Source organism: Spinacia oleracea, chromosome 4, assembly GCF_020520425.1.
Source record: "Spinacia oleracea cultivar Varoflay chromosome 4, BTI_SOV_V1, whole genome shotgun sequence".
NCBI classification, from domain to species: Eukaryota; Viridiplantae; Streptophyta; class Magnoliopsida; order Caryophyllales; family Amaranthaceae; genus Spinacia; species Spinacia oleracea.
The window spans coordinates 80,526,349-80,550,618 of record NC_079490.1 but is presented as its reverse complement, the minus strand read 5'-3'; the positions used below and the strand labels follow the sequence as shown (position 1 = coordinate 80,550,618).

Here is a 24,270-nt window from a genome sequence, read left to right as displayed (position 1 = left end):
TTTATTATTGTTCAAGAGTTATAATTACTGTTACTTTTGATATAGTTACTCTTTTATATTTCAGTAATTATGTGATATATAATAGAAAAAATTACTATATGACCTCTAAACCATCTATATCATATTGTTTATTTTTATAATATAGTAATTGTTTTACAGCTAAAGTTATTTTTCTATATAATATAGTTAATCTTTGGATAGAATAATTGTTCTCATCGAAATTACTATATTATTATTATTATTATTATTATTATTATTATTATTATTATTATTATTATTATTATTATTATTATTTATTTCATAGTTACTATTCTGAAAATATAGTTACTTTACAGAACCTATAGTTTCTATAATTTACTCTTTTTGTCTGCAAGAATGAATATATAGTAGTAATTGTTTTACAGTTAAAATTACTTTTCTATATGATATAGTTACTCTTTGGATAGAATAGTTATTCTTATCATTATTATGTTCATAGTTATTATTCTGGAGATATAGTTACTTTACAGAACCTACAGTTTCCATAATTACTCACTGTTAAAATTACCTAATTAACCTGGTCCATGGTAATCTTATGGTGGACCGGATCCATACAAGTGGAATTGATTTTCTTATGAACGCCTCCTAATATATTAGGGTAGATTATGTTTCAATTACCGTCAGTTTTGTAAAATTCAGTAAAAAGTTGTAATTTTTAAAAACGGAAAACTAAAAACCGGAAATAATGCCGAACACGGCCTAAGGGATGATAATCCTCTAAAACTTGTAGACAAAAAAAAAATGGCGACCTTTGCAAGACTTCCACTCCTTCAACTACAACCACACCCTAAACTCCTCAAATCTTACTTTCACTCTTCTCGCATCAAATTCAAACTCCCCAATCTCTATTTATCTACCCCTTCTCAAAGCGTCTCGCCATTTCGTTGTTTCTCTTCCAATGTCGATCAAATTCATCAGGTTTTTTTCTTAAATTTTCTCCTCAAATTATTTATCTCATTTTATACAATTATAGTTTAATCAGTTTATTAATTACTTCAATTAACTTGTAGAATTCTTTCCACAACGAATCAGTTGGGTCCATTGTTGGGGATTTGCTGAATTATCTCAATGAATCTTGGACCCAATTTCATGCTACTGGTATGTATCAAGGATATAATTTTCGACATTTGCCATATTTTTTTCCGCTTAATTTCTCCTGTAAATATTGAAATGTTTTAGCTTGTTTTCAAAATATGTTTTTTCTTATGGAAACATGAGGATTATGGTTGTAAACCATGCCTTTGAAACTGGACTTCTATTTGCTAGCATTGGTTATTGATAAGTGTTTTTCGTCGTCGTTGAACGAACGCCACTTCATCAAACTAAATTTGTAGAACACCTGACTAACACACTATATTGGTTATAGGGTTAACTGGTAAGCTTCGGGATCGTCCCAAGAGAGTGGTTCTTCTTTTGATTTATCAACTAGTTGAGCTACAAACTAATTATTTCGGTTTTCAACATTTCATGCACCAAATTCTCAATCTCATCTTTCTGGCTTTGTGGATACCTATATGGTATCACTGGATCAGTACCTTCCTAAGCAAAATCAAAGAAATTAACACACTGAAATCAAAGAAATTTGGTTGTGTGGTGTCCCTAAGCTCCTCTTCCTCATCTTCTTCCTTGAAGTTAACACACTCAACTCTCTATTCTTACATTTATGCCCAATTGTCCACTTTTCATCACATCTAAAACAAAGCCCCTTCTCTTTTTTTGCTCTGCATGCTCTATCACTGAATCTCCTTATCTCTCCAAAAGGTCGATTAGTGTGTTGATTTTGGTTAGGTGTTGAGTTAACTTGGTTAGAGCTGTAAGTGGGATAAGTGTTTTGGCTACAAGTGTTTGGTTTGCAGTTGGGTTGATAATTACCACCTCCTGTTTGAAAAATTAGATCCCAATTTCAACCATTCATGTACTGACCCATTGAAACCTCCTCAGGAACCACCTTTAATTGTGCTGGCAACTCAATAAACCGACGCCTATACAGTATACACCAACACCGTACCCTATCCACCTATCGGTTTTCCAATTCATTCCTCATGTAGAGTACCAGAGGAGCTTCAACTCCTCATAACATCACCTTCAACTCCTCATAAAAGATCATCTTCATATTGCAACCACGACAACTCGTCACCTTCAAGCACCACCACCGCCGCCTCCAAGTTGTCTTCTTCACTTAGTTTGTGAAAACGAAAATAACGTTGTGCTCGAAGGATCCACCCATTGGGTTTGACCCATCAAAAGTTGGAAGATCCCGCTCCTTATACCACCCGGAGTTGTTATTTGAATAGTTCGAACCAGTTACCCACAAAAACCCACGGGATCTCCATTTCCACCTTCTCCTTGACCCGCATTTCCAGCCCACCATTACTCGCACTACCAATTGATCTATTATTAACATCATCATTTTGCAAATTAAATCCAACTCTACCTTTCCTCCTGGATTCATGCTGGTTTCCGGATTTTCAAAAGGAGTGTTTTGCGCTGCCTAAAGTTGCGAAATGGTGGTTAGCATCTTCAATTGAAACTTGCTATGTTCTTTTCTCAGTATCACCATTGTCGCCTCGTGATTCTCCCGGCTACGGTCAATTCTACCTTCCAACTAGGTGGATAACATAGTCACCTCATCACCGTGTTTCTTCGCCACCTACTACGTGCATTGGTGTGGTGGATTGCTTCAAGTCGTTCGTTAATTCCTGCCATCTCCGACTCCATGGCATCTAATCCCTGCGTTTGATTCACCACGATCATTTCACTCTGATACCAAATTGCTAGGAATCAACCCAAAATATCAGTATTTAATTATAGTGTTCATGTTTTTGTATTTTTAAGATTTGCAGAAAAATAAGAAAGCAAAAGAAATAAGCGACTTGTTGAATTGTATTAGCTCAACTGAGTAATTAAACTAATTACAATGCTCCTCAAATCCGAGAGGTGAATTCTCTCCCAAGTTTACTCTTAACAAATTTCACAACCCCTTCCACTTCCACCCAACTACTCAAGGTGCCTTTTATTCTATTGCACGTAAAAAGCTTTCCTAAAATTACGCAATATAAGAGTAGCCTATTCCATTCATTTTCTAACAACATAACGAACTGTTAATTTCCTGAATTGCCCTTGGCCTTCCTCTTATAAGTGTGTGATGTACGGCCTCACATAAATCTTGCGTGGTGTAAGTGGGAGGAGAGAGAAGTAATAAAAGAATAAGAAATGAGGTAAGTGGAAGAAGAGAGAAAGAATAAAATATCGGAGGAAGTTGCTAAAAGTAGAAGTGTTACACCTATTTAGGAACGACAATTTAAGGCAGTGTTTCACTTATTTAGAACGAAGGGAGTATTTGCATTCCTAGTTGTTTTCGAGAAAGTCATCTCATTTATGATATTATGTATTTTTTATTACTTCTTATGCAAGGACATTGAAAAAGTAAATATATACTTCCTCCGTTTATTTTTACTCGCAACGTTTGTCATTTTCACGCATGTTAATGCTCAACTTTAATCATTAATATCTTTAATCCTCTTTAAGAAAAAATTATAAAAAGTTAATATTTTGAAAATACACATTGAGACGAATCTAACAAGATCCCACCTTAGTTTTAAAAAGCGCGAAGCGCACAAGGGCCCTGGGGCTTAAGCGCAAAGCGCAAAGCGAAAGCGCACGCTTCTCGTAGGCGAAGCGCACCCTAAGTGCTAAAACCTATAAAATCATTTCTAGAACATATTTTGTACTTAAAACAACATGCTACTTATATTATAAATGCATAAATTAACAAAGGGAAGCATAATTCATTACTAGACACCAAACCGGAATACCTCCAAGAGGGTAAAGTACTAACCAAAGACTTAGAGTAAGTCACGGGCTAACAAAAATCACAACCAGCATAAAACAAATAAGTAGAAAGACAGGAAAAAAGTGTAAAAAATAAAATTAAAAAAGAATTAAAAAAACAGAATTAAAAAAATAAAAATAAACAAACAGAATTAAAAAAGAGAGTAAAAGACTGGAAAAAAAAACTAAATGTCAACAAAGCAGAATAAAACTTATCCTAAAAAATACAGTACAATTTAAAATATTGAATAAAAAAACTAAATAAAAAACTAAATGTCAAGAAATCACAGTCCTAGAAACTCACGTAATAAAACTTATCCTAAAAAGGCAGAATTAAAAAAAAAATTGAATAAAAAAAGATAAATAAAAAAAGCCAGAAACTCACAATCCCTTAAACGTAAACTCCTGAAGGTCTCAAACAGAATAAAGCTTATCTTAAACTAAAACAGTACTTAAACGCATAGCCCCAAAAAATAAAATAAATAAACGAATCTGGAAGTGGAGTCTGGAGAGGCGAAAAAACAGAGTGAAGAAGAGGAAGATCAGATATGAGAAAAATCGGGAAAAAAAATAGAGAAGATCAGAGAATGTGAAGAATCGAAAAAGAAGATAGAGAAGAAGAATGAAAAATGGGAAAAGAGGGAAAAAGAAAAGAGAAATCGAAAGAGCAGTTATTCGTACCTGGAAATTCGGAAATTTCCGGCGAGGAAGGTGGCTTGATGGCTGGATAAATCCACCAGCAAAGGTGGCTGGACAGCTAGGGTTTCTCCCCAAAATCCCCAAAATCGAAGGTAGGGTTTTCTCTCTCCTAAACCCAGTTGCAAAACCCAGTAATAATAAGTCACGTGATACTCACGTGGTAATTTATTTATTTCAAAACAGGTGGTTTTCTTCTTCTGCGCCCAGAACACAAGAAGCGCACGCTTCTTTAGAAGCGCGCTTCCACAAAAAGCGCACAAAGCGCGCGCTTCCTGTACCTCGCTACGCTTTTCCTTCGCGGTGCGATTCCAGCTGCGCCCCCAGTCGCCCCACGCTTTTAGCGCGCTTTTTAAAACTAAGGATCCCACATGACTATATTTAATCTTACGTATAAATCACCAACAATGATCAAAGTATAAATTGTGAATAGTGTAGAAATCACAAACGTTGCGAGTATTAAAAATCGGAGGAAGTATTTTATGTAGATTAATATTGCAGAAATTTGTTTAATTGTGTTTAGACCTGATCAAAAGGCGGGCCGGGTCGGAGCTTAAAAAATCAGCCCGCATGGCGGCTGGGCCGGGCCAAAATCCGGGCCAATTTTTTCATGCCCAAACCCGCTATTTCGGGCCTAAAACAAGTGTATAAAAAAGCGCAAAGCGCACTAAAGCGATATGAGTCCTAGAGCTTAAGGGCAAAGCGCAAGCGCAAGGCGTGCACTTCATCGAAGTGAACCACACTTTTTAAGAATTAAAGGTTTTTTACTATTATGCATATACTTCCTCTTTTCATAAATACTCGCAACGTTTGATATTTTTACACTATTCACATATTCTACTTTGGCTATTGTTGGTGATTTATATGTCAAATAAAACATAGTCATGTGGGATCTTGTTAGATTTGTCTGACTACGTATTTTCAAAATATCAACTTTTTATAATTTTTTCTGGGAAAGAATTTAAGATATTGACTATCTAAATTGTGTATTGGCATGCGTGAAAGTGACAAACGTTGCGAGTATTTATGAATGGAGGAAGTATATCTTACTAAAATAACCACAAAAATATATAAACATCAGATTTGCTTCCAAATATATATATTATTCTTTGTTTTAACAAAAATAAAGCATATAACATAGTGTTTATCCAGAAGCTAGGGTGGGCTGCTGTGATTGTTGTCTTCTTCTTTTCTTCTTTTTCCTTTTCTTTTGGACTCTTGGTCTACTTTCTATTGTTAGGATTAATAGGAGTGGTCCAAAACACAATAACATACGAAGTATAAAAAAAGCTTTCAACGTAAAGTAATAAAAAAATAAAAGAAATTCAATGAAGCGCCAAAAAGCGCTTTTTGCGATTCGCGGGCTTCATGCGCTTAAGCGCGCTTAATCACAAGAGCTTCGCTCAAACATAATTCAGCGCTTTGCCCTAGAGCTTCGAGCTTCAGGGCTTAAGCGCGCTTTAAGCATGCTTTTTTAAACACTGCCTAAAACATAGGGCTTTCGGGCCATTTCCGTGCCGGGCCAAATTTATTATAACTAAAAATGTAGTTTTTACATTTCCCAAACCCGTCAAAATTTTTAAATTTTCGGGCCGGGCTCGAAAATTGGGCCTAAAAAATTTGCCCAAACCCGCCAAATTTCGGACCCCGTCTGGCCGGGCCGGCGGACCGGGCTCATGCTGATCAGGTCTAATTGTGTCCAAACAGAAAATAAAATAATAGGTGGATCAAATTGGACTGGATTTACTGATTTAGACTAACGTGCAATTATTCGGATCGGATGGAACAAGGTTACTCAAAATTTTGGATTGGATTGCCTTTTAGACAACGTTTATGATTTACATGCCCAAAGCCCAAGTGTCTTACACCCGGACTAAATCAATCCATCAATCCACTCATTTAAATGACACTGCTTGTTTGTCATGAAGTTCTTGGTCTTTAGGTACCTTTTAAACTAAAAACGATTTTCTATCTTGGGGTAAGAATGGATGCATCTAATGCCGAATCTTATTATAGTAGAGGCCTGGAGGCATGAAGTGTTTACCCATTGTTTGAGATTGTTCTTTCATTATGGAAAAAAGAGTAATCCTTAATACATTCATTATGTAATGAACTAATAGTAAAGGTTATAATGGGTAGTGCAAGTAGAAATAATGCTAGAAGACAAATTAGGTGGTTAGAGTAGAGAGACTATAAATAAGGGAACACTAGGTTTAGAAGGTATATTGAGAATTTGGTAAAGCTTACGCTTTGGAGAGTGGTGACCTCAAGTCACTAAACCTAGAGATTGGTGGCCTCAAGTCACTACTTTTGTATCTCAGTTTGGTGTTCTTCATCTACCAAGCAAATTAAAGATATTTCTGCCATTATTCTTGTGCTCAAACTTATTAGTTCTTTACACTTGGTATCAGAGCGGTATAGATCTGGGGGGATTATTAATCTGATTGTTTTTTTGAGTTTGAAAAAAAAAAAAAAAAAATGGAGTTCAACATATCTGATCAGAAAGTCCGGGAAGAATGGGATGAAATATTCCAACAATGCAAGGAAGATTTTATAAAGAAGATTTTATAAAAAACATTATGGAAGGTCTTTCTCGAATTTTCTCTTCGTTTCGGCAAGAATTGAAGGAAATCGGGGAGAAGATTACTGAAATTAGAGAAGAGATACTCAAAGAGGAAGAGAAAGAAGCAGGTGTGGCAGAGAGATGGTCGAAGCAAAGGTGGTGGAAAATGCTGATCTACAGAAAAGTGGATCTGGAGAATATCCAATTTACATTACCAGTGAAAGTGCGGTGGCACTAAGTGGAGGAGGATCTGGAAAAGGGGCTGCATATGGTGGCCCATGTGGTGCTGATCTTTTTTTTGCGGTTGGGTCCAGCAAGGGTCAGGTTACCTTGTCGGTATAGGTCTCAAGGATGATGGGGGCCGGAACGAATCTCCTTCGCCAAGGGTGGGGGGAAGACATGGTGATTTTTCTGGAGGTTTTAGCAGTGGAGAACGAGGTGGTCTCGCTGGCGAAGTAGGTGGTGGTCCTGCGAGAGGTTACATAAGAGGGCACAATGGTGGTTGTAAAAACCTCGCTGGAAATAACCATGGGGGAGGTGTTTTCGAAAGAGGTGGTGCAGGAGGAAGCGGATAGGCCTTGCTAGACAAGGTAGAGTGAGTGGTGATGTTGGTGTTTTGTTAGGTAGACAACCTGTAGAAGTATTTGAACGTGGTGGTCCTGGTTTCGTTAACGGAAAGTGTAATTTGGGTGGTGGAACCACCACTTGCGGTGGCCTGGAGAAGGAGGGAGGCAGATTCGTAAAGGGTGGTTCGAGAGCTAGTGGTTCTGGCGGGGGCCCGGGTTACTCCATGGGTGGCTGCCTCGGTGCTGGTGTTGCCGGCAGTATGACTGGTGGTAGAGGATGTAGTGTTAAAGCAGCCTTCCAGAAGAACCCAGAAGAGGAGGTGTATGTGAGAAGCATAGTTGAAGTTGTCGTTGGTTTGAAGAAGAAGCAAACTATGGAAGATGCTAGTAAGGGTAGTATGGTCAAAGACCTAATAGATGGCAGTACAATTGCATTTAAAGTTCTTAGGCCATGTGCAGCTGATAGAGCTAAAGAAGTTCAAGCAAATGGGCCTGCCTATTTTGAGCCCAAATTTACTTTTAATGAGGACAAGCTTACAACTGGGTTGTCTGGGTTGTTTGGGTTTATGAGCTACCCATTTCCATATCAAATAACAACCACACCAATTCCACCCATAACTACACGACCCAACCCAAGTTACTTTTCCAACTCTTATTGGTACAACCCAAATGCAAACACCATTCCCTCCGACCCGCACACTTACCATCTCAATCACACCACCCATTGTAACCAAAATTCCATACTATCTGATGACCAGTTACTGAATTTCAATTCCATATCCAAGGTAATGGCCTTTATGCTCACAATTACCAATCAAGTACTACAACACCACCGGCAACAAAATTTGAAGGAGGACAACCTACAACTGCATTCTATGATTAAGCACCTCGAGTATGAATCAACTCTAACCAATGGGAAGTGTCAATTCTTTCAGCAACTTATTCTCAGGTTGGGCTGCAAGGTGGACATGGATCATTGTTGCAAGTGCCGAGAAGTCAATGCAAACTTCTATCCACCTTGAGGACAAGGTGGAAGTTTAGGGGGTCGGTATTGTAATGAACTAATAGTAAAGGTTATAATGGGTAGTGCAAGCAGAAATAATGCTAGAAGACAAATTAGGTGGTTAGAGTAGAGAGACTATAAATAAGGGAACACTAGGTTTAGAAGGTATATTGAGAATTTGGTAAAGCTTACGCTTTGGAGAGTGGTGACCTCAAGTCACTAAACCTAGAGATTGGTGGCCTCAAGTCACTACTTTTGTATCTCAGTTTGGTGTTCTTCATCTACCAAGCAAATTAAAGATATTTCTGCCATTATTCTTGTGCTCAAACTTATCAGTTCTTTACACATTATAATTAGTCATTAAAATTCACAAGCTCTCTTTCCTATTTACCTTGTAAAATAATAAAACTTATCCTTAATATATAATTCATAATACTCCTAGAGTCTTAGCTTCTTAGCCTTTTTACAGTTTCAGGACTCCTGGTGTAGATCTTCAACTTCTTTAAGTTAGTAACCATATACTCCCTGATGTTTACTTTAAGCCTCTATTTACTTACCTGCTATTTAGCTCACCTGCTATTTAGCTCTTATGAAGGCCTTTTTTTATTAATATTTTTATTCCGAGAAGTAGAATTTTTAAGTCTGTTCGTTCTTGCTACAGTAACATTTAACTTGTTGCAGCTGAAGCGAAAAGGCAACTGCTTGCTGCTGGCTTCCACCTGCTGAATGAGAATGAAGAATGGGAACTCAAGCCAGGTGGTCGATACTTTTTCACAAGAAATATGTCTTCTTTGGTTGCTTTTTCCGTTGGTGAGAAGTAAGATATAAGTTTGTTGAAGTGCATTTTTTCATATGCTCCGTAGTATTTTACCTTATAGTTGTTTTGAGATTAAAAAATATAGGGTAATTTATGGCAGTTTTTACTACTTTGATTGATAGTAGCTTGCTCTCTTACTTTGTAGTTTGCACTTTCTCTTCGCTTTTTGTATTGATGATACTCCTACAATCCCTCTTTAATACCTTGTTGTACACGTATCGGACTTGTTGAGTATTGTAACAAGCCCATCACTCAGTCATAACCAACCAACAACCACCAATGAGGCAACAACCAATGATGCATTAACATGAACCAACGGTCAGATGGGACCACGTGGCATCCTCACATGTAGCAGGCGCAAGAAGACATATTAGCACAAGCTATCTTTCTAGAGATTTGTGTATAAAAGGGAAGGGAGTATTGGGAATAGGGTATGACCTATGTTACTCGGACTCGGGTACGGGTGTCGAACACGGGTACGGATCCGAGTGTCGGGCCCCGCAAAGCGAGAATTTCAAGACACGGGGACCCTGTCTTAATTTTAGACACGGGTACGGGGATACGAAAAAATAAAAATAAAAAAATAATAATTACTATAAGAGAAAAAAGAAAAGAAAAGTGAAGTTCTTTTAAAAGGAAGTTTAAAAAAAAATTGCATTGGAAAAGTCAGACTTAAAAGTTAAATCAGAATAAAAAAGGAAGTAGAAACAGTGAAATACAGCTGTAGTTTTTATCAGAAGGAAAAAGAAGACAGCTGTAAGTCACGTGGGATTCAACTTTCTACAGACACATTTTTTTTAAAGAATTCTAACCCCTAACATCCCTTTCCCGAGTTCCCGGTTCCCACCCCCTTATTGGAAGAAAAAAAAAAGGAGCAACACATGAACTCTTCACCACCTCTCACCGTCGCCGGAGATTCATCGGTGTGATGACCACCGGAAAGAAACATCTATTTGAGTTCGGATATACATGCTTAGCAAAAAGCCCCATGGTTTAATCAGAAATTAGGTGAGTTCCATTTCCAATGAACAGATCTAGGGTTGACAAATCTTTGATTGCCTCTCCCTTCTTCCTACCCCGCCGTGTCTGACAAACCAGACACAGATCCGGTACGGATTCCATACCCGGATCGGTATCCGGTCGGGTCGATACGGGTATGGGCTCAAAATAGACGTGTCAAAGTAACATAGGGTATGACATTTGTGTATTGAGCAGTCACTGCTTTTTGGGAGAGAAGTGAGCTCTCAAATTCTCACCGTAAACTTCTTATTAAATAATACAAGAGTTTTCCGTTTTCTTTAGAAATACATTCTCCGTTTCTTGCCATTTCTGTGAGTTTGTGTCTGTTCTTGCTGTGCAAGTAGTTGAGTAGAGGGAGTGTTACATCTGGTATCAGAGCAGCTCGGTCCTTGATGGGAAGTAGGTCACAGTCGCGCAACCTTGAGACGGTGGAGGAAGAGAGGACTATGGAGCTGGAGACAAGGGTGGACCGTTTTGAAACAACGTTAGAAGGCATCATTTCTAAAGTTGTGAGAGAAGCATGACCACCTTGTAACACTCTTTGTAAGGACCATGGTGAACGAAGGTGGAGGTACTGGTAGTGGTCATAACCACCGTCGTAGAGGAGGCGGACAGAGGAGGAAGAATTCGAAGGAGAAGGCAGTGGGTCCGAGGGTGGAGAAAACTTCCTGGGAAGAAACCGGCGTTTTCGCAGGCTGGATATGCCGGTGTTCGAAGGAAGCGACTTCACGGTTGGATATTAAGAGCAGAACGGTATTTCAACTTCTATAAGTTCAACGCCGATGAGCAGATGGACTCGGTTGTGGTGCTGATGGAGGGAGACGCCCTCCGCTTCTTTCAGTTGGAGAATCGCCGGCGACCCATTGAAGGGTGGTGGGACTTAAGGACAGGATATTGAAGGAGTTCCGGTCGTCGAAGTTGGGAACCCTCCACGGACAGCTGCTTGCAACAACTCAGACATCCACGGTGGAAGATTACCCATCGCTTTATTGAGAGAGCAGCTCCGTTATACCTGACACTGTGTTCATGGGTCATTTCCTAAATGGGTTAAAGGATGATATAAGGAAGGAGATTCAAGTGCTTGAACCGTATAACTTGAAGAAAGCCATGGATCTGGCAATTCGGGCCGAGGATTAAGATCGGGTTGAAAAGAAGAGTGGATCAACACTATGGAGTAACCGGTTTGGGCCGACCAAAAACGGCCCAAATACAACCGCATCTGCAAGTGGGCCAGCCCAACATCAAAGTAAACCCACCTACTCTTGAGTGGGATCAACACAAACGTCGGTTGCTTCACCAGACAACAACTCTTTCAAATATAAAGTAAGAAGGTTGACGGAGAGTGAACTTTAAGAAAAACGAGCCAAAGGGTTGTGTTTCCGGTGTGACGAAAAATGGGAAGCAAATCACGTGTGTAAGGGAAAGGAGTTAAGTGTGTTGTAGATGGAGGGTGAGGACGGCGGAGAGATGATGGGTGACGACGAGACAGAAAAAGAGGACGACGACGACGCTATGTCAAGGCTAGAAGTCTCCTAAAACTCAGTCGTGGGGCTCACTCACCCGAAAACGATGAGGCTGTGTAGGCAAATTTTAGGAAGAAGTGTGACAGTGATGGTAGATCTAGGGGCAACTCACAGCTTCATATCGTTAGACGTGGTGGAAAGGTTAGGAATCACGGTGGTGGGGACAGAAAATTTTGGCGTGGCCTTGGGCAACAACGAGGCTGTCCATGGCTCCGCCGAGTGTCCGGCGGTGACCGCGTGCTTGGAGAGGAGTATTGAGGTATGCGAAAAAAAATTACCGTTGAAATTGGGTGGTTCAGACATAATATTAGGGGTGCAGTGGTTGGAAAAGATGGAAGCGGTGGCCGCCTATTGGAAAACGCAGTGGGGTGGCAACCCGTGTGTAATCAAGGGGGATGCGACACTTGCCCGAACCTGTATCTCTCTTAAAGCCATGGTTAAAACCTTACTGGGATGATTGTGGAATGTAATCGGTTAGAAGCAGATTAGGGCACGGCCTCCCCGAATAACCAAGACGAAGTCGGGTTCCTCCAAGGGCTACTGGAATAGTACACGACGGTGTTCGATAAGCCAACTGGCATGCCTCCCTCTCGGGGTCATGAGCAAGCCATAATACTCAAAGAGGGGAGCGACCTAGTGCGAATTCGGTCCTACCGATACCCATATTTCCGTAAAAACGAGATTGAGAGGCTCATATAGGAGATGCTACAAGTTGGAGTTAGTTGGCCGTCAATGAACCAATTTTCAAGTCCGGTACTGTTAGTGAAGAAGAAAAATGGATCGTGGCGGTTTTGTGTGGACTACCGGGCTTTGAACAAGAAACAATACCTGATAAGTATCCGATACTTAGATGAATTATCTAGGTCAGTAATTTTTTCCAAACTCGATTTGAAATAGGGTTACCACCAGATTTTAGTGAATCCAAAGGATTTCCACAAAACAACATTTAGGACATTACGATTTTCTCGTGATGCCCTTCGGGTTAATAAACGCCCCTGACACCTTTCAGTCTTTGGTGAACGACATTTTCAGACCCTTCTTACGCAAGTTTGTGTTGGTATTCTTCGACGATATACTCATTTACAATACTTTAGTACAGGAATACAAGGGACATATGAGACTAGTGCTTGAAGTTTTGGCCGCACAACGGTTCTATGTTAATCGCAAGAGGTGTGAATTGGGCAAGAGGGAGGTGTCCTATTTAGGGCATGTGATATCCAGTGAAGGGGTGCCAATGGACATGGATATGGTCCGGGCAATCATGGAGTGGGAGACACCTAAGAGCTTTAGAGAGCTTCGTGGATTTCTAGGGCTTACCGATTATTACCGAAAGTTTGTGGCAAGGTATTCTCAAATTGCATAACCCTTGACGGAGCAATTGAAAAAAGATAACTTCGGATGGTCAGGAAAGGCGAGTGAAGCCTTCACCACTTTGAAACAAACCATGGCAGCAACTCCAGTACTAGTGACGCCTAACTTCAACAAGGTATTTGTTCTTAAAACTGATGATTCTGGGTATGGTTTGGGGAGGTATTGATGCAAGAGGGTCGACCCGTGGGTTATTACAACCGGTTGTTGGGGCAACGAGCACAAAGCAAGTCGTTTTATGAGAAAAAGCTCTTGGCAGTTTGCCTTACGATACTCAAACGGAAACACTATTTGATGGGGAGGCATTTCATAGTTCGCTTGGACCAGGAAAGCCTACGACACATTACACAACAAACTGAGATTGCATCCGATTATCAGAAATGGGTGAGCAAATTGATGGGGTTTGATTTCGAGGTGCAATACACACCGAGAACTTCCAACGGGGTCGCGGGCGCCTTGTCCAGAAAGGCGTGTGGTGAGGTCGACTTGGGGGCTATGATCAGCTTACTGGGAACTTCCAACGGGGTTGCGGGCGCCTTGTCCAGAAAGACGTGTGGTGAGGTCGACTTGGGGGCTATGATCAGCTCGCGGGTGGTGGATTGGGAGAATTTGAACAAGGAAATAGAGGCTGATGCGGTTTTGGCCAAGATCAGAGATGAGCTAATGGCGGGAAATGGCGCCACTGCATTTGAAATGATATAGGACAGAGTCACTTGTAAAAGGAGGCTGGTCATACCGAGAGAATCCATGCTAATTCCAACGTTACTACGGGAATACCGTCACTCACCTGTGGGAGGTCATAAGGGGGAAGAAAAAAAAAAATTTGAGGATGGCCAAGGAATGGTATTGGTATGGAATGAGGAGAGATGTGGCAGCGTATGTGAAGCAATGTGATAATATGCCAACAGTACCAACATTCACATCAAACTTTGGGTGGGCTTCTACAGCCATTGCCAATACCCGCGCGCATTTGGGAAGATATCTCGATTTTTTGTGTGGAGGGTCTTCCCTTGTCTAAGGGGATAAATTCAGTACAATATGGGGTTGACCATCTCTACAAAAGGTGGCTGAAATCTCTGTGAAGGAGGTTGTTCGCCTCCATGGGTTCCTGGCAACGATTGTGTCTGACAGGGATCGGATATTCATGAGTACTTTCTGGAAGGAGTTGTTTAGGGTGCAAGGAACGGAACTCAAAAGAAGCACGACATACCACCCTCAAACAAACAGCCAAAAGTGAGGTAGTAAATAAGTGTCTGGAAACCTATTTGAGGTTTTTCTGGGAAGTCAACCAAAGTCATGGACTTGGTGGTTATTTTGGGCTGAATTCCCGTATAACACTTCTATACGCACCTCAACTAAGATGTCTCCCTTTAAGGTGGTGTATGGAAGGGATCCACCACAACTACTCAAGGTGGGGAAGGGGCAGACGCCTGTTGTTTGACAGTCTGGAAGAGGTGTTGCAAGAAAGGGATTTGGTGATTGCTGAGTTGCAAATGAATCTGATTAAGGCCCAACAGAGGATGAAGATGAATGCAGATCGCAAAAGGAGAGAGGAGTCCTTTGAGGTAGGGGACTTGGTTTATCTCAAGCTGCAACCTTATCGCCAGAAATCATTAGCTCAAAGACCCTCTGAGAAGCTCTCAGCTCGATTTTGTGGCCCTTTTAGTGTCATACAGAAGGTGGGGAGAGTGTCGCCTATAAACTGCAGTTGCCGGAGAATTGCAGAATCCATCCTGTCTTCCATGTCTCACAGCCTAAGAGAGCCGTTGGAGAGGCTACCATTGCCACAGCTATACCTGCACAAATCACCCCAGAGATGGAATTAGTGCCCATCACTCAGTCACAGCCCAACAGCCACCAATGAGGCAGCATCCGCAGCAGCAGGAACCAACGGTGAGATGGGACCAAGTGGCATCCTCACATATAGCAGGCGCAAGAAGACAAATTAGCACAGGGTATCCTTCTAGGGATCTGTGTATGAAAGGGAAGGGAATATTGGGAATAGGGTATGACATTTGTGTATTGAGCACTCACTGCTTTTTGGGAGAGAAGTGAGCTCTCGAATTCTCACTGGAAACTTCTTATTAAATAATACAAGAGTTTTCCCCCTTCTCTAGAAATACATTCTCTATTTCTTGCCATTTCTGTGACTTTGTGTGTGTGTTCTTGCTGTGTCCAGGTAGCTGAGTAGAGGGAGTGTTACAAGTATGGTTGCATAATTTGTAGCACAGTCAGGTTGCAAATGTGGGTACGCTATAGATGTCACATGGGGAATGTGGTTTATGGGGGTATTCCTTATCACTCATATGCTTCGTTGGGTTACTTTGTTACAATAAAAGGTTAAACTTTGTGAATCTCTTTACATAGCTATTTTGTAAAAGTGGAACTTCTTCAAGGTGTATTGTTTCAAGATTTTTCTTTTCGGTTTCCACATTCTTAATAGTACTAGATTGCATTCCCATAATTCTGGGATAGTTAGAGAATTGCGTATAGGTACAAAAAACCTCGTATGTTGGTGATTCTTGGATATGATCCTTGAAAAGTAATAAAAGAAACAAAAAATACCTTTCCATATCCATGTTGGTAACTTTCTACAAGTCTGACACTTTTATAGTTCAAAATCCTAGTTGTACGTATATTGTACTTCCTCCATTCCAATATTATTGCACCATTTACGTTTTAAGAAAGTTTCACAAAGATTGCACCATTTCCAATTCAGGAATTAACATAGTTGCTTTCACACTACAAATACCCAATATACATCTTAACACTTGTTGATTTATTTAATGCTTGCAATTACATGGGCAAGTTTGTGTTTTTGTGTTTCTCTCTTTTCCTTTTACCTACTACCTAATTTCTTGTGCAAAACCTACATGGTGCAATAATATTGGAACGGAGGAATTATATAAGATCTCTTTTCCTTTTACCTACTACCTAATTTCTTGTGCAAAACCTAAATGGTGCAATAATATTGGAACAGAGGAATTATATAAGTATAGATCCTGTGAAAACACTTCCTATACTGTAAACTGTAAACTGAAGATGTCGGCCTTTCAATGTAATGATTGATGGTTCTTATTTTGTCTGCTTCACAGTGTTGTCCAGGCTTCAATTAAATTTTTGATAAAGGGGTACATTTATAGAAAAGGGGAACACTTAGAAAATTGGGTACATTTAATGTCGACATTTATAAATCCTTGTGTGATAACTATATACAACCATGATCTAGGATCAGTGGGACTGTGGGTTATTAGACATTTAGTTCGTGGCTTTTTTTGGTGGTCATTAATTGAATTGGATGATATGTTAGTCGTCACATTACGTGCATGAATGGCTGAGATTTTCGTTTTCAGTTATCTGCCTAATCTTGTTCTCGGTGGATCCCTATTGCCAATGAAAAAAATTTAATTGCCATAAGAAAAGAAAACTTTCAAGGTAATAACCTTCTGTTTGGTACCCTGTGAATACCTGCTCTACTTTCTACAAGCTCCATAGTTTTCTGCTGTTTTACTCTAGCGTAGGGTCATATTTATGGTTGCTTCAAGTTGAAAAGACTACCAGACTCCCAGTTAACTATTCACCTATTACGGAGAGGTTTTACAAGTTTATTAGTGCTTTACTTATAAATAATCTTTGGATATTAAACTTAATTTGTTGTCCTTTAGAACGTATTATGCCAAAACCATAAAGTTATGTGTAACAATGGAACAATTTTCCTTCCCCGTCCCAAATTAGTTGCCAAAAATTCATCATGTTTTGTCATAGTTTAGTTTCCACATTTCCTTATTTGGTAAGTGGAGCCCTTACATTTATTACATATCTACCCTCATTGACAATAAAAATGGTCTAATACCATTGCATCTTTTGTACCGTTTTCCAAGTGCCTAAATATATGCAGATATAACTGTCCTCATTAACAATAATACGATGTATATTGCTTGAATGCTTGTCATTCAGAATTTTTTTTATATGTCAGTATTCTCAGCAACCTTACTAGAATTAGCTCTTGAACAAATTTCTTGACTAAACATTTGTGGTTAAACAATGCTCTTGAATCATATGAGTGATATGGCAGGTTAAATACGTGCTCTTTGACAAGCACACCATATGGCATTTGTATAATGCTCTGTCATTCTGAAGTTTTTTCTAGATATCTGTCACTTTAGAGGATTTAGCTCTTGAAACAGAAGGCTAGATTAAACGGTAAATGTGGGTAGCAAAAATGTTCATCACTCGACTCTTGAAACATATGAGTGGTATGACAGGTTTAACTTTAACTTTTGCTGAGTATCTATTGTTTTTCTCTAGTTCTGCTCAGTTATTTGGTTGTCTATACTACCACATCAACTAGTGTGTGCGTGAATGGCAACAAACAACCTTTGCAGTATCCTCGCACTGTGCTTAATGGTACATGAAGACAAAACAGATGCTAAGCAAATTGTGAACTAAAACCTATTATTTGTTTTGCAGGTATAGTACTGGCAATGGGTTTCACGTCATTGCAGCCCACACTGACAGTCCATGTCTAAAACTAAAACCAATATCAGCATCATCGAAACCTGGATATCTAATGCTGAATGTGCAGACCTATGGTGGTGGTTTGTGGCACACTTGGTTTGACAGAGACTTAAGTGTAGCTGGAAGAGTTATACTGAGGACTGATGATGGTTCCTTCATTCAGAGACTTGTGAAAATAAAAAGACCACTTTTGCGAATACCTACACTAGCCATCCATCTCGACCGGTATGTTGCAACTCTGTCAAAGTTTACTCATGTCCCCTATATTTTATGTCTCATTGCTTATTTTTTTTCCTTGGAAATTGCTATTAGCTAATTACCGAAAAAGGAGAAAAAGAAAGAAAACATATAGCTACTGGGTGGATATCTACATTAAGGGTTTCTTTTTTGGTGCGAATGAGGTCTACTTTGAGGTTATTACCCATCTACTAAAGGTAGAAAATCACATAATTAATGAAAATTTCTTACATTGTTAAACATAAAATCTCGAGGTCATATGGTCGTCTGAAATTTTACGGTTATGTGAATAGTACTGTTAGTATACCATCTGAATTAATATTTACCAAATATGGCAACTAGCTTTATTTCTGCCTCTCCCCTTTGGCATTGCACTTATCTTTATGGGGAAGAGTTCGCTGACTGATCCATAATATATCGTTTTTGTTTCTGCCCTCTTTTATTTACTAGAACAGTGAACCAGGATGGTTTTAAACCTAATCTAGAAACACACCTTGTTCCATTGCTGTCAACAAGATGTGAAGAAGAGCTTACAGAATCCAAAGAAAAGGGTGCTACAAGATCTTCTAAGGCTTGGCATCATCCACAGCTTCTGGAGGTAATTACTGATTTGAGCACTTGCATTATTGTTGTGGACATTACCATGTATTTAAGGGTGTCTCGAATAGGGCCCTATTTATATGCTGCCATAAGCATGTCCCTTTTACACAGATAAGGTTGTTAAGTTATTTCGATAAAAATAGCAAGCCGATATCATTGCGGACAACTGTTTTCAGAGGTCCCTTTAATTTTATTGGATATCTCCAAAAGCAACTAGCATATATCTTGTATAGCTTAAACAGTTTAATCATTCAGATTGCACAGTATCTTTTTTATACTACTGTATGTAAGAAATTGTTGTGAGGCTGAGACTAGACACGTAAAGAAATAGCTAATGTTAGTTTTGTTTAATCATTTTCTAATTCTCCAAGAAAAGATTACTTCTTTATGCTATGGATTCATGGTATCTGGGTGTTTCATCCCATATCAAAAAACAACCTCTAAACCCCTGGATTTGCTGGGAGACTTTGATACTTGGACTCTTGGTCACATCAAATTATATGAAAGCAAACCTTACCTAACTCCCAAACTTTTGATAATACTGCTGTCCTATTCTCACGATAATTGATCCGTGCCCAACACCCAAGTTTGAGCAACTTGCACGTGCATCACTGCCCATTTAGATATGTATTGGACACATTTCCACTCCCTGTTTCTATTGCAATTTTTCTTAAATATTATTTTGCAGGTTCTTTCAGAAGAGCTGGATTGTGCTATTGCTGACATAGTGACTCTCGAGCTTAATGTTTGTGATACTCAACCTAGTTGTCTGGGGGGCATGAACAATGAGTTTATATTTTCTGGGAGATTAGACAATCTCGCCTCTAGTTTTTGCGCACTAAGAGCTCTTCTTGATTCTTGTTCATCTCCCGGAGATTTATCCAGTGAAGATGCTATACGGATGATTGCTTTATTTGATAATGAAGAGGTATGATTTTCTTGTCTGGCATTGTTCAATTTTTTTTCTTGTTGTTGAAAGGGGACAATGTCCTACTTACCACTAATGGCACTAATATAGTCTCGCGTGAGGGTTCTCCAAAAGACAGAGGTTAGGGGACATACTTATTGTTAAGCATCGGTGCGTAAAAGATAATTACTCCTCTTCTATAATTTATTTTATCATCGGTTATGTTGCTGAAAAATATTTGTGGCATAATTTCTTTTGCACACGTATTCTGTTTAATGCTGGTGATATGATTTTGCTCGGTCTAACGGACTTCACAAAACCTGGGTGTTAATTTAGAGTCGAATAGACCTAAACTAAACGATTTGATCGACCAAATAATAAACCAAACTAGAAACACTACTATGGGCGAATAAGCATCTCATCTACTCTCATAAGTTTTATCACAAAACTCAAAACTCTATTGATCTCAATCACAATGTCTAAATAAAATAACAACCTAAGGCCCTTTATATAGGCAATATAAGAATTTTAAATTACGTAGAACACAAACACCTAATTATACTAGGAATCCTAATAAAATAAAATACTACTCCCTCCGTTCCTAAATACGTGTCCACTTTGGACATGTACACGGTAATTAATAAAATTGAATGGTGTGTAAGAGGTAATGATTAGGAATGTTTTTTTTGGGAAAGGAAAAAGTAGATAATTGTTTATTGATAAAGTATAAATAAAAGTGGAGGTGGTGATTGAAAAGTGGGAAAAGTGTAGAATGTGTAAGAAAATGTAATAATGATGTATAGAAAAGTGGGAAAAGTGTATGGAAAAGTGGGAAAAGTGTATAGAAAAGTGGGAAAGGTGTATGTCCAAAAACGGAAAGTGGACAAATAAAAGGGGACACCATAAATGGGAACTGGACACGTATTTAGGAACGGAGGGAGTATCTTTTTTTCTACACGTAAACTCCAATCCTTAAGGGACTAGCCAAACCGTGTAGGACTTCTACTAAAGCATTAAAAGATATGACATATCCTAATAGGAATAGGAATAAGCCTGATAGACTCCTTGTACGCCAACGATTTTTTTTCCGTCGTACTATCTTTAAACCTGAACCATGATGTTGACTTTGAATCTTGACCATAGCTATTCAAATCCACATCAGCGGGAGTATGCGGTCACTCTCAATCTCATAGGCCTGTCGATATTGAGAATGATGTTTTAAAAAGTCTATTTATTGGCATTTGCTATTTTCTTATTTTTGTAAAACTGGTACTTTGCCATAAAATGCACTGACATTTTATGCCTTTTACTATGTGCATTTGATTAATTTTCTTTCTATTCTCTGGAAACTTGAGGAGGCATCTCTCTTTGTAACTTTTCCTGATCATTTCTGATTTCTAGTCATGTATTTATAAACATTTTTGGTAATAATTTGTATTGCAGGTAGGTTCTGATTCAATTCAGGGTGCTGGTGCACCAACAATGTTTCAAGCTATGAGACGCGTAGTTAGCTGCTTGGCTCGTGAAAAAGTTGGTGAAGGGGCTGTAGAAAGAGCAATTCGGCAATCGTTTTTAGGTTTGTCTGTTAATAATCTTAAATACTTGGATGCAATTTTACACGAACTAGACTAGAAGTGTCTGCCACGACCCATGGGTGTGCGTACAAGTGTCACACTTGACCAATTTATAAAGTTTTGTGGATTTTTGTTCCAAATGAAATTTTAATCCTTTCAAAGTGTCATATTATTTGATGCTAGACTTGAGGTCTAATAAAGACTCTAAGTTAATATCTAGGATTCTTGACCCTAGACTTCCTACTCTCCATGATTCTGCTGATGATTTTCCTTTATTTGAACTACCTTCCTGCTACTCTGCTAGTTTAGGCAAGGAGTCTTTGAATTATTTGATGCTACTATAGCTGAAAGCAGGGTTGCTTTTATCTTCTGTATTCCTTTTCATTTCTAATCAAAAGAAATAAGATTATTTGTAAATTCATTTGCAACTTAGTAACTTAAGGTATATTATTCTGAGCATAACATCTAATTTATGTTGGAACCATGTATAATAGTCTCAGCTGATATGGCTCATGGTGTTCACCCAAATTTTGTGGACAAACATGAAGAAAACCATCGGCCACAAATGCAAAAGGGGCTTGTTATAAAACATAATGCAAATCAGCGCTATGCTACTAGTGGAGTAACTGCTTTTCTTTTCAAAGAAGTTGCAAAAACTCACAACCTACCAACTCAGGTACCTTTATTTTTTAAAATGTTCAACCTCTATTTCGAGCATCTATTGACTTGTTTTTGTTCTTATGGGTGATTGGTTACCATGTTTTCTCTGAGTATCTATTAATAGTGGGAAAACCTTACTATTCCTAACTCATTAGTCTGCTGCCAATCTTATTTTCTTACGGACGCCGTTACCATTGCGGGGCACCGTGGTTAAAAACCTTTCACTTCAGCAGGTCTAAGTATTGGATGTTATAATACTTGCAACGAACTGCTGCTGAAATCATCTATTTGAGCATCCGACAATCACCCAAAGAAAAAGGCTTTAACCTATTCTAGACATCAGAAGTTCAGAATGTTTCCTCACACTTCTGCAGCAAGTAGGGCATAACTTGTTTGGAGAAATAATATGTTAACTGACTGATAAGAAATTTACCCTTGTTCTTGTTACAAAGTTTCTAATCTTTGAGACTATCAATGGGACAATAGCCCAAAGGCCCCAAACTGATTAACCTTGCTGTCTTGCCCATATATTATTTTTTCTAATTGCATACAACACTGCGTAAACTCAGCAAATGAATTGACATATAAAGACAATACTATCTTTTCTAGGCGACAAATGAAGAGAATTGGTGGCAGCCTTCTGTTAATTTGATTTAACATGGCACCATTTTCGGTACAGAACATGCCTTAATAATGACGTGATCTAATTATCTTACGGAAAACAGGCAGTTATTTGGATTTTGTTTTACAAGACTTCTTCCTGCCTTAATAATGACGTGATCTAATTATCTTGATTTTAGGAATTTGTGGTGAGAAATGACATGGGGTGTGGATCCACTATTGGGCCCATACTTGCTGCTGGTGTTGGGATCCGAACTGTTGACTGTGGCATTCCTCAACTTTCCATGCACAGGTATCGGAACTTTCCATTCTGCTTTTATGGCAAGAGGGCTGATATTGCGTTTACATTGAAGGGATGGGATATAACATTGACTAATCTAGATGGTTTTGGCTAGTTTCACCTGGACTCTCTTAGAGGAAAGCTTACACATGAAGAAATAGGAAATCATTCGACAAATACATTTTTGCTAACAGTCCATCAGGATGTTAAAACTTGGTGTGCTGCTGGCTAACAGTAGTAGAGTAGCTGAAAAATATTTCAGGAAAAGTAATTGTACTAGTCTAGGTGAAGTGGATCTCTGACTTCTGATGCAGAAAACAAAGGTCGTTTCTCTCATGAAAGCATAAAGTTTCCTAGGTGTAGTAATATATTAATATACTTAAAGAGATAGATGTTATTATATGATATTATGTTTAGTCGAACATGTTTAGTGCTAGAACCTGTGATTTGTGAATATGATACTGACCCCAAATACTTATTCGTTTGTATGTAGTGTGAGGGAGATATGTGGAAAGGAAGATGTAGACATTGCGTACAAGCATTTCAAAGCATTTTACGAAACATTTTCCAGCGTTGACAAAAAATTATCTGTTGATTAGTATGTCATCTGTATGACTTGATTTGAGCTTCAACCCTTGACTAACGTGTAGGGAAGCAGTCAAGATTTCATTCTTTCAGGTTCTACACCATCTTACTAGATTTCTCATTTATTGTTGTCTTTGAAAAACAATTTCCAAAATTCAAATGAATGAGTTGACTTAATGCATGGAGAATTGGAGACTTGTGGAGTCAAATATGCTGCTACCTGTCAGTTGCCTTATTAATTATATTCAAGTTTGAAAGTCACCCATAGGAGGGGGTTAAGATGTACTCCCTCCGTTCCTAAATAAGTGTCACCTATGGAGAGTGGTGCGGTAATTATTAAAAATGAGAAGTGTGTAAGAGGTAATGATTGAGAATGTTTTTTTTTTGGAAAGGAAAAAGTAGATAATCGTTTATTGGTAAAGTACAAATAAAATGGATGTGGGGATTGAAAAGTGAGAAAAGTGTAGAATGTGCAAGAAAAAGTGGGAAAAGTGTATGAAAAAGTGGGAAAAGTGTATGTCCAAAAATAGAAAAGTTACACTTACTAGGGAACGCCAAAAATGGAAAAGTGACACTTATTTAGGAACGGATGGAGTAGTAAGTTTAGCATACCCTTAAAAAGCTTTTGCTTAATTGCAGGCAGGGAAATGGCAGCATTGGAGTTGGAAGCTAAGCAGTCATTGTTTGTTGAATGATAATATAACTCATAAATTTCACGTCAAGTTTATGTTGCTTTGACATTCCTCCATCTTATTTTTTTGGTGGAGGAAAGTAAGAAACGAGGATTATTTTTGTTGTGGATATTGCGGTAAAAACAAGTTTTATATAATTGTGAAAGTGTTACATCATTGTCTTAATTATT

At 38.7% G+C, this 24,270-nt stretch overlaps 1 protein-coding gene across 3 annotated transcripts; it reads left to right on the top strand.

Moving 5' to 3' along the window:
- Window positions 1-723: 723 nt before the first annotated feature.
- On the top strand, window positions 724-24,265 carry LOC110798378 (probable aspartyl aminopeptidase). 3 transcript variants are annotated; one of them, XR_002536060.2, is made up of 11 exons: window positions 725-957; window positions 1,050-1,137; window positions 9,380-9,515; window positions 17,897-18,169; window positions 18,632-18,779; window positions 19,470-19,709; window positions 21,132-21,264; window positions 21,757-21,938; window positions 22,723-22,835; window positions 23,317-23,501; window positions 24,048-24,265. XR_002536060.2 is itself a non-coding variant. In XM_056827078.1 (10 exons), the coding sequence occupies exons 1-10, from the start codon at window positions 781-783 to the stop codon at window positions 24,079-24,081; spliced, it is 1,524 nt and encodes a 507-aa protein (XP_056683056.1). In that variant the 5' UTR covers window positions 724-780; the 3' UTR covers window positions 24,082-24,265. The 3 variants fall into 3 exon arrangements, 2 of the variants coding, with proteins under 2 accessions (XP_056683056.1, XP_021859250.1); XM_056827078.1 differs by lacking the exon at window positions 23,317-23,501 and having other exon boundaries at window positions 724-957; XM_022003558.2 differs by lacking the exon at window positions 24,048-24,265 and having other exon boundaries at window positions 23,317-23,603.
- Window positions 24,266-24,270: the final 5 nt, after the last annotated feature.

Coding starts and splice junctions, on each gene's coding strand:
- LOC110798378 (XM_022003558.2), top strand. CDS start 781: ATGGCGACCTTTGCAAGACTTCCACTCCTTCAACTACAACCACACCCT. Junction 1,138..9,379: donor GACCCAATTTCATGCTACTG/GTATGTATCAAG, acceptor AACTTGTTGCAG/CTGAAGCGAAAAGGCAACTG. Junction 22,836..23,316: donor CCTCAACTTTCCATGCACAG/GTATCGGAACTT, acceptor GTTTGTATGTAG/TGTGAGGGAGATATGTGGAA.